Raw genomic sequence first — 13576 nt, 5'->3', positions numbered from 1 at the left:
CACCTTGTTTCTCTGATTTCATTGCCTCATAAATAACCCGTCTAATAAAAAAATAGTGATGCTGAGACTCAATACAGCCAGACCCATATTCCCTATATTCTCTTCAGATTTCCATCCTAGAATTGGAATGGCATGACCATGGGAGGATTTATTCCCAAGATGCAAAACTCTTGGGAATGCAACTGGATTTTAAATGTGGTTTTTAAAAAGAAGTGGCCATTTGCTCATGGGGCACCGACAATAATGCACATCATAAGAAAGTCACAGAAAAGGAACAATTTTAGGGACTTCGAGTTTATGTGAGATAAAGCCCATTCATTTTCTTGGGTTTGAACAACCTAGGGGAATTGTCCTGGAAGGTAACTAACTGGTCCTTTAAATTTTCAGTCTATGGCTCTATCCCAAGGTGAATACTCCCTTTTAAAACTGTAAGCTTTTTAATTACTTTTGCTCTATCTGGCAAGGCCAAGCTGTTAATTATTTTGCAGGTAATGCACATATTTAGTATTTTTCACAATTTCATCAGGAAGACCGGTTTACTTCTACCTTCAGCTGATTTATAAAAAGGATTACTGCCAAAGTCTGTAAAGTGCAGGCTTCCCTTTGTAGTCACATATAAAAATAAAATTACACAAATAGCTGGAGAATTGAGTCTCAACTGTGAAAACATTTGCTGGGGTGAAGAGCTGAGGGACTGGTGTGTGTGTGTGTGTGTGTGTGTGTGTGTGTGTGTGTGTGTGTGTGTGTGTGTGTGTGATGAGTCACTCTATCCCCTAAAAATCTGGGGGTTTCATTTCCCAGCCCCCTCCTCACTAGCAAAGTGGAGCTTCAAAAGATAAAAGATATGGCTCCTTCTCCAAACCCAGGGAATGGCCCACTAAGAATGATTTCCTCTTCACCATCAAGTATTCTCAAGTTCAGAAGCACCATGCCTTGATTCTAGAGATTTTCTTTTCGTCTTCGGAACCTAAAGATGTTACCAAGGAGAAAGAAAGCACAGGGAACGAGCAACAGCAAAGATTCACTCGCTATCACAGACAACCTAACACTTTAAACACTGGTTATCTTGAGGCTCAAGGTGGTTTTCAGCACATCTAGAACCAGTAGAACTTGTCATCAAATTCTTACCTTCCTGCCAGTCTTTTAGTTTAATTTCACAGCAAATGAGAGGGGCACCAACTCTGCCAGTAGTATAGTCAGTAACTAGGAGGGGAAAAAGCAACAAAGATATTAGCATACCACATTGCAGACCCATGTGAGACCAGGAATACTGGAGTCCGAGCCAGAGTCTCACAGATGACAAGAGAGAGGCCATCATGAGTGCAGTGAAAAGCGTGGTCAGGGTTTCGATATTTCAACTTCATTTCAACAGTGCAATCAATTCCAGTGTTGTCACATCATTTTTGCTTCTCGCAGGCTATGTTTCAGATAATTAAGTACAAACACCTCTGGTAAAGGAGGAGAGCTGGCTCTGCCATTATCTACCTCGGATTCCAGTAAGACAGATTTGGAGTGGAATTCCTTCTCTACCACTCACTGTGGTAACTCGGACAAATTACTTAGCCCCCTGAAGCCTCCATTTCCTCATTTATTACATGGGGATAGTAAGAAAACCTCCTTCTTAACAGGAGTATGTTGTCGGGATTAAATGAGATGATGTGTGGAAGGGGCTTAACACTCCCGGGCACAAACTAAGCTTTTGATAAACGTTAGCCGTCATTACCAACCATCATGATGATGATGACGACGACGATATTCTCCTTTGTGATAGAGAGCAGTACGTCCCATAATCAAGTACTTATAGATAGCCAGTAATGTACCTAGCATTATATTAAACATTGAAAAGAGAAAACACATAAAGGATAAGGAGACGGTGCCCTCAATGAGCTTGCTAACAAATTACCTGGGCCAAACTGCATGTGAAACAATTTAGAGCACATTTAAATACTCAACTGCACGGTACTAGAAGCAAGCACAACGGTACCTCGGAGACCAGAAAGATCAATGTAAAATTGGGAAAGACTTAATTGAAGAGTTGGGCATGAAAAGGTGGCTGTGACCAGTTAGCCAAAAGGGCATTCCAAGAGAAGGGAACAGAAAATACAGAGACGTGAGAGCAAGAAAGCCCATATGAGAAAGAGTGAGAAGACCAGCTTGTCTGGAGAGCAGAGCCAGGTACGTGGAGATGTGGGAAATCATGGAAAACAACAACAGGTACAATGGCACAAGATCAAAGATGTCTGGAGAGTTTGGTTCGCCAAGAACGAAGCGGTGTTTGGACACAGTAAGTTAAAGTGAAAGTGGGATGATCCAAAAAAATCTTACTATGCCCAGCGTTTCCCAACCCAGGATGATTTTGCCCCTCGGGGGATATTTGGTAATGTTTCCAGTCGTTCCACTGCCACAACTGGGAGGGGTGAGTTACTCCTGGTATCCACCCATCCAGCTGCTAAACATCTTATAATGCACAGGAGAGCCCGAACAATAAGAACTATCTGGTTCAAAATTTCAGTGGTGCCGAAGTTGAGAAACACTGCCATAGGATGATGAAAATTAACAGAAGAGAAAACAAACAAGAAGTCAGAGCAGGAAGATACATTCAAGAGGGAGCATAAAAATGATACTTTATTCCAAGAGCGCAGTTCTCTGAGGAAGTAATCATTTAGGGAGAGGAGATTAAAGGCCCAGGGTGACAGAATTCTGAGAACTGACAAAATGGCATAAATGTTTACCAGGCTTAAAAATAAAGGGCACACAAGATAGTTCAATTAAAAGTTACTAAAACTATTCAGGTTTGCCCAATACTTACCTTCAGTAACTGTCCCAGCACCGCACGATTCTGTGAGTCCATAACCCTGACCCACTGGGCAGCAGAAGCAGACATTCATGAATCGGTGTGTCTGTGGGGACAGTGGTGCTCCACCAGACAGCATCATGCGTACACTGCCTCCCAGCAAAGCCTTCACCTTTTTAAACAATAACCTTGAAAAAATGGAAAAGGGGGGAGGGGGATCATTTTAATACATGCATACATTATTTTTGGTGACATCCTGATTTATAAGCTCTGAGCAAGACTGCTCAACTTTGGCTGGACACCTAAGTTTGAGAACCATGGTGGTAATTAATGAGAGGTTAACAAAGTGACGACTAAGAACGCTTTGAAAAAAAATGCCAGAAAATGCCAGATGGTAGCTACACTTGTGGTGAGTGCAGCATAACGTACAGAGGGGTCGAATCACTATGTGATATGCCTGAAACTAAGGGAAAGTTATGTGTCCACTGTACTTTAATTTTTAAAAACGCCAGAAAAACTCTTTAAAATGCAAAAAAGAGTGCAGTGTCTGGAAATTGCTTTGACATACAGTAAATGGAAGAAAATGATGTCGTCAAAGGAAAATAAATTACAGCTCTCTTTAGAACATTTAGTTATTGACTTATCTCTCTCTTAATGAAAAAAGTTTTCCCATCTCCACCTCCCCCAGCACATTTTAAATAGCTGTTATATTCATATGCTTATTATACTGTTTTAAGAAGACAATAAATTAGAAAACTTCATGCAGAATAAAATCTTGAGTATCACTTTCAGTTGGACATGACCCTTTTTAAACTCAAATGTCTTGATTCGAAAGTCTAGTTTTTCTTCACAAGACCAAATTTTATGAGTCTTAAATATTTACTCGATTATTAAAATTTGTTAAATTGCCACGATCGGAGCTCGGGGTCCTCTGTGCTGACTGTGTAAGCAGTGAGGGTTAGAAGTGAGTAAAAGAGAAACACAACCTTATGATGATGGCAGCAATGCTCACCCCAAATTAACTTGCCAGTTACTTATTCAGCTTCCGGATGTAAACACACAAGATCTAAAGGCTCACACTAGATAGTCTATGAAATGTACTTACAGATTGCAAAGTGGTGCATCATATCCCTTTTTGATCTGTTCCAATTTGTAATCATACCCTATCTTGAACAGCGTTTTCTGAATATAATTCATCTCTTGGACTTTGCTCATAACATTCTTATAAATTCTATCCATGATTTCCTAAAAGGTAAGCAAAATAGTCAATAATCTGAAAAGAATTACACCAACACTGAGACAGTCTTTAGTTGAAGATACCTTGTTTACAACATCTTAGGTAAAAGTCTTCAGTATAATGGATATTTTTATTATATAATTAATTTCACTGAATTTACTTGTTCACAATTTCAAAAAGACTAGGGACAAGTATAGGGGTTTTTCAGTTCTATACACTAAGTTTACCTAAAATTTTTTTTTAAATGTTAACTAGAGTGTAAATAATTCATTCACCTCCCACATAAAAACCTTTGATTCTTTTCTTTCAAATATATTCACTTATTTTCAAATAGCACCAGAACACCCAACTATGTTGAATCTAATCCTGGTGTTTTTGTCACTACTACCTTGTGACTCTTAGAGCATGGCAGAGAGATTTACAGAGCTTCTTAAAAGAGTTTACTTACACAGTTTTCTAGAGTTTTATGTCCCTATAATTTAGGTATTTTGATTCCCTGTCAAGAGAACAAAGATAACAAAAAAGATAACAAAAAAGATAACAAATAAGAATTAAGATAACAAAATAACAAATAAGATAACAAAAAAGAATAGGATTCTTGCTCACAGCTCCTTGGAAAATTAAAAGTGGGACTAGGTTTGGGATATAGTGACCCCCAAGATAACATACAAAAAACAAAACAGACAAGCAAAAAAGCCCAGACTATCACTAAATGTGTTCTTGAAATGACTTAGCACAAATTAATAAGAATTGTCACACAAAGCACATCTACTTATAAATACCCGGTTTTAAATATTTAAAGTAGCAATTAGTATAAATTCAGTTGTGCTACAATGAATGACTTTAGGAATGGCTCTTTCGGTATCAGAATAGAGCCATTCACAAATGAAGACAACAAAACCATCTCTTGCATTATGCTACATGAAATAAGACAGACGGAAAAAGACAAATACTGTATGATCTCACTTATATGTGGAATCTAAGAGCCAAACTCAGCAACAGAGAGTAGACTGGTGGTTGCCAGAAGCTAGGGGTGGGGGAAATAGACAGATGTTGGTCCAAGGGTACCACGTCATAGGGAGAAGATGAGTTAAGTCTTGGGGATGTAATGTACGGCACAGCATGGTGACTATAGCTAACAAGACTGTATTGTATATTCAAAAGTTGTTAGAAGAGTAGGTCTTCAATGTTCTCATCACACATACACACATAGACACACACGGTAACTATGTGAGGTGATGGGTGTGTTAAGTAATATTATTACAGTAATCATTTCACAATATATACATATATAAAACCATCACATTGTACACCCTGAACTGACACAATGTTCCGTCAATTGTATCTTAACAAAGCTGGGGGGGGGGGGCGTGCAGAGCACAGCACAGCATTCAAGCATGGTACAGCATTCTTTTGTCCATTTCCCCAGATGGAATCATTATTATAGAACTGAAATATTTGTCTAGATCTGTGATTGAGAAATTCCAAAAGTTCCCCTAAAGGACTTTAACATCCTAGAACCATCCCTCTTTAAAAAAGTGAATGGGATGTTGGGTGGGAAAAAAAACATGGGAGTGAGAGAGATGTCTGAGAACTGCCTCCACTGCTCCTTCCAGTAGGTACGAGTCATAGGCACAGAAAGGCCTCAGTGAGAAAGGAACACAAACAATACAGTTGCAACAAGTTGGTAGGATTTACTGTTAGCACATTAAGCCACACTTTAGTTCAACCTAATAATTACATGATGTTCAACTGAGTCACTGCTTACAAGGAGAATTTATTCTAAATTCTCTCTGTGAATATACGATACCAACTGGATCTTTTATTCTGACCCAAGAAAGAAACTAACTCAGATAATAGAATCTACCAATTCTCAGTAAAAAAGATTTTTCTTTTGCTATTTTTTCTCATTTAATAAGCACTTAAGTAAAAATCTAAAAATGTATTTAAAACACATAAAACAAAATCATATCCAATTATTAAGGACAGCTGCTGTTTTCATCTGCTTGTAGTTTTTCAACCCCAATATAAATAATTTGTTTTAGCCATTATATCTGATGTACTAAAGTCTGATTAATATGGGGTAATTGAGTAGGTTGTTAATTATAGAATCTAACTGAATCAGAATCCATTATAAACTATAATATCTACTATTAAATGATAATTAGTGCTACAAATATTAACATTGGCATAATAAATATAATTTGAGAAAATGTTAAGGAATTTTTAATTTTGAAATGTATTACACTTTGCATCTTCTCTTATTGGATCTTCTAATAATAGATGAAATGAGTTTTTAAAAGGAACTGATAGGGTTAAACAGAGAAAAACTGTACCTACATAGGGAAAATATAGGTCATATCATGAAACTAACATTTATTTTACATCAATAATTTTTACTGAGTACCTACTATATATAAGTAATATATTATCTGAACAAGAAGTTTAACATCTATTATATATATGTATTATATAATTTAATAACTAATAGTAATGTTTAATAATACACAGGTACTATAATAGCATGTAATAATATGCAAATGCCAAATATAAATATATAATATATGTATGTTTTCATAGGTGCATATATTTTTTGAACTTTAAGGCCTATGTATAGAGGAGTAGGAAGCGCTAAGGGAACCAACAAAGTTGGGTGAAGCATCAGTGGACCAGCAACATGGGAGATTGTTTATTATCCCTAGACCTGAAGAAGTCACTGGAGCCCGGTAAGGACTATAGCCTTGGGCAAGACCTGGTTACAGCCAGTGGGAAAGAAGAGACTGTCCAATGGGCGCCTGACAACTTCCCCAAACCACAGCCCAGCAGGGAAGGAGCAAAGTACGCAGACACCCTTCCCCACCCCCCACCCCTGCCTCCCGGCCCCGTGATCTCTCCTGAGTGCCAATAATTGGCTGAACCCAACCACAAATCGGAAGGCGAGCAAGCCCTGGTAATTCATCCACAGAAGCTAGCCTTCCAAGACACAAAGTAAAGACGAATGGACAACGGCCTTTAGGCCTAAGTTCAGACATTACTTCCTAGAGTCCTTGGCCCTTTTCCTTCCCTATGTTCTTTGATAGGGTTTACTGGAGATTCCTGTACTTTGGGTAATAAAGCCAAAATACTGTTTCCCAAAACGAAACAATCTTAAATAGATAAGCATAGTAGTTAAGACTGACTCAGTTCACACTTGAACTTTAGCAAGTATGGGCTCTGTGACCTCAGGCAAGTTTTTTCCTTTATAAACCCGGAAAAACAGGACCCACCTAGCAGAGTCTTAGGGAGAATTAAGTGAGATAATCCATTTAAAGCACTTAGCACAGTGCCTGGAACCTATCTTTAGCATCACTTTCTTACGCTTTAATGAGAAGCTTCTTTCTGTTTCTAAACATGCTGAATTCTACAGCACCTCTAAATAAAAAGGCAAAGGCCACTCTGACCTATCCTAATTCTTTAGTTATTTGGTAATTTTGTAATTAGAAGCTTAAAAAGCAAAGTAACTTCCATCTGTAATTCTTAGAAAACTTGGGCTGAACACTTCGTGATCTAATCTCTGACTTTCCGTGTGCGAAAATAGTTCTGAGAAAGATATTGGGATAAGACTTAAAATCTGATAATAACAAGCAAGTCATGATACACAGTCCCACTGGAGTTTCCAACCCTAAAAGTGCTAGAATATATTTGACTATGTGAGTTTGAAACATTGTGTTAAATATTTCAGAATTTATTATTAAAAGGCCAAAAAATGGGGCACTCGGGTGGCTCATTCGGTTAAGCGTCTGCCTTCGGCTCAGGTCATGATCCCGGGGTCCTGCATCAGGCTCCGGGCTCAGTGGGGGGTCTGCTTCTCCCTCTCCCTCTGCTCCTCCCCCCCCACCCACCCCCCGCGCTTGTGCTCTCTCTCTCCTCTCTAATAAATAAAATCTTTTAAAAAAAAAAAAAAGGCCAAAAAACTGTAATGCCTTCCTTTTCGTAAAAGGCACTATTTCACATAAGGATTTTAAATATTTAAAAGTCATCTTTTCTCTTTGGAAGCTCTCTCCAGGGCCAGTTTTCCTGGTCATCCACCATAAGGGTCGGGAGGCTCGGATCCGAGACTCAGTTCCATACCTTGGATATGCTGCTTCAGCTCTCTGGGATGGCCTATGTTCCCTCAGTTTTAGTTTTTGTTTTTTTTAAATTTGTGATGAAACAAAAACAGTCTGTAGGATAACCTTCTACCTTTGAAACATTATGACCAATTCTCATACAAGGTGATCTGAACTCAGGTCATTTTCAGCCCCTCATTTTCAAGTATCGGCAACACTAGCAGGCATACGTTGCAGAAGCTTGCCATCCCATCCTCCCCAATACTTACCGAAACTTCTAATGAACACTTCTGCCATAATTTCAACACAGTAAAATTAAAATTTAAAACCGTACACAAATCCCTAAGGGTATTACCGTTTAAAAAGTCCAAGTGCAAGGGCGCCTGGGTGGCTCAGTTGGTTAAGCGTCTGCCTTCGGCTCAGGTCATGATCCTGGAGTCCCGGGATCGAATCCCGCATCGGGCTCCCTGCTCGGCGACCCTCCCCCCTCTCATGCTCTCTCTATCTCATTCTCTCTCTCAAATAAATAAATAAAATCGTGGGGAAAAAAAAGCCCAAGTGCTAGCAGCGAAGGACATTTACATTCTGTACTCACCGGAACAGCCGCCATGAGTGTAGGCTTCAGTACAGTGCAGTCTCCTTTGCTTCCTTTTTTAATTTTGCTGGACTACAGCAAAGACAAAGTAAACAGGATCAGGAAAACCAACCTTCACAAAAAATGCTGTAATTCGAATATCAAGGATGACAGTGACAGAAATTTACACATGGAATTTGATCTTCTACTGCTCTGGGAGTTATCGGTTAGAACCATCAAAACCTACAAAAGTCTAAAGTGTAAATGTTTTAGTGCTTTAGTCCATAGATTATTTCTTCAAGCACATTTCAGCCTTCTTTAGAGGAGAAATGCTGATTCAGAATGAAGGAGAATGGGATATTTTGGTAAATGGAGCATTCCTATTTATGACATATCGACCACAGCACAAAACATCCATTAGGGAAAAAAAAGGAAAAACAGAAGCCCGCAACTAAGGTAGATGGAGCGCTAAAACAAAGTTGAAGATACTTTTAACTTTCTTTGATGAGCCAAATGGTAAAGCCACCTCTCAAAGTCACTGCTGTCAATTAACATCATACAAAAATATTCATTTGATAACATTTTCGTTGACAAGATACTGAAGACACTACCACTATGTGGGGATATGCACATACATATGTCAATGTGTACGTACTACTTTCTTTCGTTTTCTTTTCTTTTACTTCTCACACACATAAATAACTGTTTGGGATTTCAAATGTCAAATCAGCATGCAGAAACAATGATAAAGGAGCCCACTGAAAAAGGGAAATGAAAATAAGAATCTGCTGGGGCGCCTGAGTGGCTCTGTTGGTTAAGCATCCGACTCCTGATTTCAGCTCAGGTCATGGTCTTAGGGTTGTGAAATAGAGCCCCACGTCAGGCTCACGTGCTGGGTGTGGAGCCTGCTTAAGATTCTCTCTCTTCTTCCCCCTCTGTTCCCCCCTCTCTAAAAAAATAAACAAAATTTAAAAATAAAAAGTGAAAATAAGAACCTGCTACAATGCAGTTCATTAGTCTGTAAGTTTAGATGTAGGCTGTGTTAGTTGTGCCGACACAGGTGGGAAGAAAACCAGCTCTTAAGAAACAGTGTGATCTGCCAGGTAGCACAGCCTCGTCATACAGAAGGTTCTGCTGGTAGAACTCAATTGCTTTTATCCTCCTTTTCTTTAAGATGGATAAAGAAAATAAAATAACTACTTGTTTTATGTATGTGCAAGTGCGTGTACATTTGCAAGTGGAAACCTACCCCCGCACATGCGCACCACACATGGGAGGGCTGCTCTGTAGAGAGAAAGATGGGCTCTTACGTCCTTCGAGAAAGAGCTGCCCTCCATGTGGTGCTGACCACTTGTTCTGGAGAGCTGTTCCAGGGTAGCAGTAGCCACAAGGAGCCCTTCCTCACTTTTATTACTCTCAGTAATGGTATCATTTCTCTTGTCTTATTACAATTACAAGAACCCTTGTTAGGACATCACAATTCTCTGCTGGCTTCACATGCAGTGCCTCTAATCTTCCCCCTTTTTCGGATCTCCAATGTGAGGGAGATTCCTGGGTTTTAGATCCCTGGTAAGATTTAGGCTCTTCCTTGTAAAGTTCATTAAAAAGGTAGGTGGGGCATTCACTCCATCTGCCCCCTTCCCTACACAGAGGTGACTGTTTTCAGAAAGGCAGTGAAAACAAGGGTTGCTAGTCCTTGACTTCTGAACTTCTCGGGGCGGGGGGGGGGGGAATTACACTCAAAGCCTATTGAAATGTTTTTCACATTTTGAAAACATTTCTAAACATAAGAAAAACCCACTACAGTGCACTGAAATGTAATCATCACAGATTTTTCTTTTTTTCTTTTTTTTACCATTACAAAGTTTTCTAAAAATTTTGTTTTACGATCCAAGCCCCAGGCTTATTCACAGGTCTGTTTTAACGTGACTAGATCAAGTCTCATTTATCAGTAGGGTATTGGATGTGTAATCTCAAATGGGCTTTAAGTACATGAGTTAGCTCTAACTCATGTACTTAAAGCCCATGTACTTGTTGGCCTTCCTACAGCAGGGAGAAGGGAGAACCTGGACTCAGGGCACAAAGCTGAGGCCTGCCTTTGGATAGGCAATAGAACTTGCCACGATGATGGAAATGTTTGGTACCTGTGCTGTCCAACAGGGTAGCCACCAGTGACATGCAGCTACTGAGACCTTGAAATGTGGCTACAGCAACTGAGAAATGAAATTTTTCTCATCTAATTTTAATTATCTCTACTTCAGTATGTGGCTAGGGACTACTGCAGTCGACAGCACAGTGCTAGAGAAAACTCAGTGTAAAACCGGGCTCCAATCCTACCACCACATCTCCTCCCCAAAACCTACCACTGTTGATGGATAATGCGTCCAAAAGGCTCAGAGCCTTTATATTCTCTGTCCTAGCTATATCCAGAATCAAAATCGAATAAAGACAAGATGCACTGTTAGTTTCAAAATTGTTTAAAAAGATGTAGATGAAGCAATGCTAAAAAATCGACAAGATTCTTTTCCACAACTACGTATTTGCTCATGGAAACTCTTTTTGAAGTCAAGGAGAAAGCTTTCACAGAATTAAAATATCTCAAGTTTCAGCAAAATGTTGTCAGCCAAACAATGCAACTTAATATGATCACGCCAATATAGTGAAAAACTTGTCACCTGGTCAGAGAGTGTCAGTGGAGAAGAATATCCAATCCTACAGCCATAGGTAAAGCAAGATATCTCTGCTGTCAATTCTAGTACATGAGCCAAAGGCAAGTAGCCAATGTATGTGTCCTTTGGTCTAAAACAAAATGAGAGAAACATTTTAGCCATTCTTAAAAAGGTGCGGTAATTAGGAACATCAATAGCCTTGTCATTTTAATATAGATTGAGTTTACAGAAGGCCAAACATGGGCTCTGATTTCTAAGGAGAAAGTGGAATAACTCTCTCTTACCCCAGTCCAGGAATTCTCTCACACTGGCCTGTCATTCCGGCTATCAAATTGCTATGGTGCATCATCACTCCCTTAGGTCGGCCAGTAGAACCACTGGTATACATGACAATAGCCATGTCCGAAGGGGTCGGTCTATTTGGAGGGATGCTCACTAAATGAAAGAAAAAAGCACGGCATTTTCTTCAGTTTAAAAGTAAAATTGCTACACAAAGATGAAGACTTTTAGATTTTTTTTTTAAAAGATTTTATTTATTTGACAGAGAGAGAGAGACAGCGAGAGAGGGAACACAAGCAGGGGGAGTGGAAGAGGGAGAAGCAGGCTTCCCACTGAGCAGGGAGCCCGATGCGGGGCTCGAACCCAGGACTCCGGGATCATGACCTAAGCCGAAGGCAGACGCTTAATGACTGAGCCACCCAGGCGCCCCAAGATTTTTAGATTTTTGCATAGTGATAAACTACGTAAAACAAATACTCTCTACTGATAATCAACACAAAAACGGCGATCAAATTCTGGTTACCTGTAGTGAGAATTTCAAACTCGATTTGGCCCATTTTCTGGATGCTCACCCTAATCCCTGTCTACACCTGCCTTTCTAGTGTTGCGGAAAGCTATCCAGGACTGTGGAGAATTGAAAGGACAGAGTATTGTATGCAAACTCCTCAGGTTTCAGTCTTCTCATCTTTTTAAAATGAGATGGTTGGACCTGACTGTGGTTCTTAACAGCTGGTGGGCATGAGAATCACCTGTGAAACTTAAACAAAATACCATCTCTATCTCTGGTCCCTAGCTCGGAACATTCTGTGTCTGGGATGGAGCAAAGGCTCCACAGGTGACATTCATACACACCCCTGACTGGAAACCACTGGACTTGATCTTTTTCTTAACTTTTTATAAAAATAATTTTATTTTACCATAACTCAACCATGGAAACTGAATTAGATAACCATTATACATTTAACAGGCTATTTTAAGATTAGATTCCAAGCAGCAAGTAAAATCCAAAGAACACCACCAAAATTACCCTTTCCACTGTTTTTATCATTGCTTCTTGCGATCTGTACAGGAAATCATTTTTTTTCAAAGTACTGAATGTGCAGTTAGATAAAAATAATGGCGTAAGAGGTCCCTTCTCTCTGACTCACTTGCTCACTTACTCCTGTAGTCAGAACACTTGTCATGTGTCTGGCTTCGGGACCCTTTTGGGTCTTCCAGATTTAGTGCTTATTGCCCTGTCTGGATTGGATCATACTTTGATTCTGTGGAATCAAAATTAGACAGGAATTTCCAGATACTGAGAGAGACCATGTGGAGGGGTTTATAAGCTCTCCATTCCCTATCAAAGGTATTATCTAGATAGTATCTAAACTTCACTTCTTCTAGCCCTCTGTCTGAAGGGGGGGCTGTTTAATCATCTTAAGGGTCCTGAGCTCCAGAGCTATCTTTGCTTACTGAATGACTGGGAGCAGAAAATAGAGAGGTCTTCCTGACAGATTAGATTCAGCCATCTTGAGCAGGGGTCAGCAGACTCTTTTTGCAAAGGACCAGACAGTAAATATTTTAGGCTTTGAGGGCCATACAGTCTCTGCCAAAACTACTCAGCCATAGACGTTTGTTAAACAATTGTGATGGTGTTCCAGTCCAACTGTATTTACAGAAACAGACAGCAGGCTATAATTTACCAACCTCTGCGCTACAGTCGTGCTTTTCAAACTATGTGTGGTGAGGACATTTTCTCCCCACCTAATAATTTATGGATGGACACTTTTGGAAAATACAATAAAAATGCATTCATGGAAAAATGAAATAAAAAGACATAACACACGAGCTTAAAAAGTTTAGGTTAAATAGACAACACATTACATTTCAATAAATATAATTAGAACAGTGGCACTCGAACTCATGACCCTGAGATCAAGAGTCACATGCTCT

The 13576-nt window shown here is 39.5% G+C and overlaps 1 protein-coding gene across 4 annotated transcripts in view; it reads right to left on the bottom strand.

Annotated features, from left to right (window-relative positions):
• Nucleotides 1–13576, bottom strand: part of ACSL4 (acyl-CoA synthetase long chain family member 4) — an 80944-nt gene that overhangs the window by 18335 nt on the left and 49033 nt on the right. For all 4 annotated transcript variants that reach the window (XM_028089714.2, XM_088028689.1, XM_028089715.2 and 1 more), the window contains 6 exons: nucleotides 11647–11797; nucleotides 11369–11492; nucleotides 8715–8786; nucleotides 3900–4039; nucleotides 2810–2982; nucleotides 1129–1203 (listed from right to left, as the gene is read on the bottom strand). In XM_028089714.2, the coding sequence (XP_027945515.1) occupies nucleotides 1129–1203; nucleotides 2810–2982; nucleotides 3900–4039; nucleotides 8715–8786; nucleotides 11369–11492; nucleotides 11647–11797 (735 nt within the window). The remainder of the gene's footprint in view (nucleotides 1–1128; nucleotides 1204–2809; nucleotides 2983–3899; nucleotides 4040–8714; nucleotides 8787–11368; nucleotides 11493–11646; nucleotides 11798–13576) is intronic.

This window comes from Eumetopias jubatus, unplaced genomic scaffold (assembly GCF_037043125.1).
Source record: "Eumetopias jubatus isolate StellerSeaLion01/CBP00866 unplaced genomic scaffold, mEumJub1_p1.0 scaffold_11, whole genome shotgun sequence".
Taxonomy (NCBI): domain Eukaryota; kingdom Metazoa; phylum Chordata; class Mammalia; order Carnivora; family Otariidae; genus Eumetopias; species Eumetopias jubatus.
Note: the sequence above shows the minus strand (reverse complement) of the source record. Positions and strands in the feature narration are given on the sequence as shown.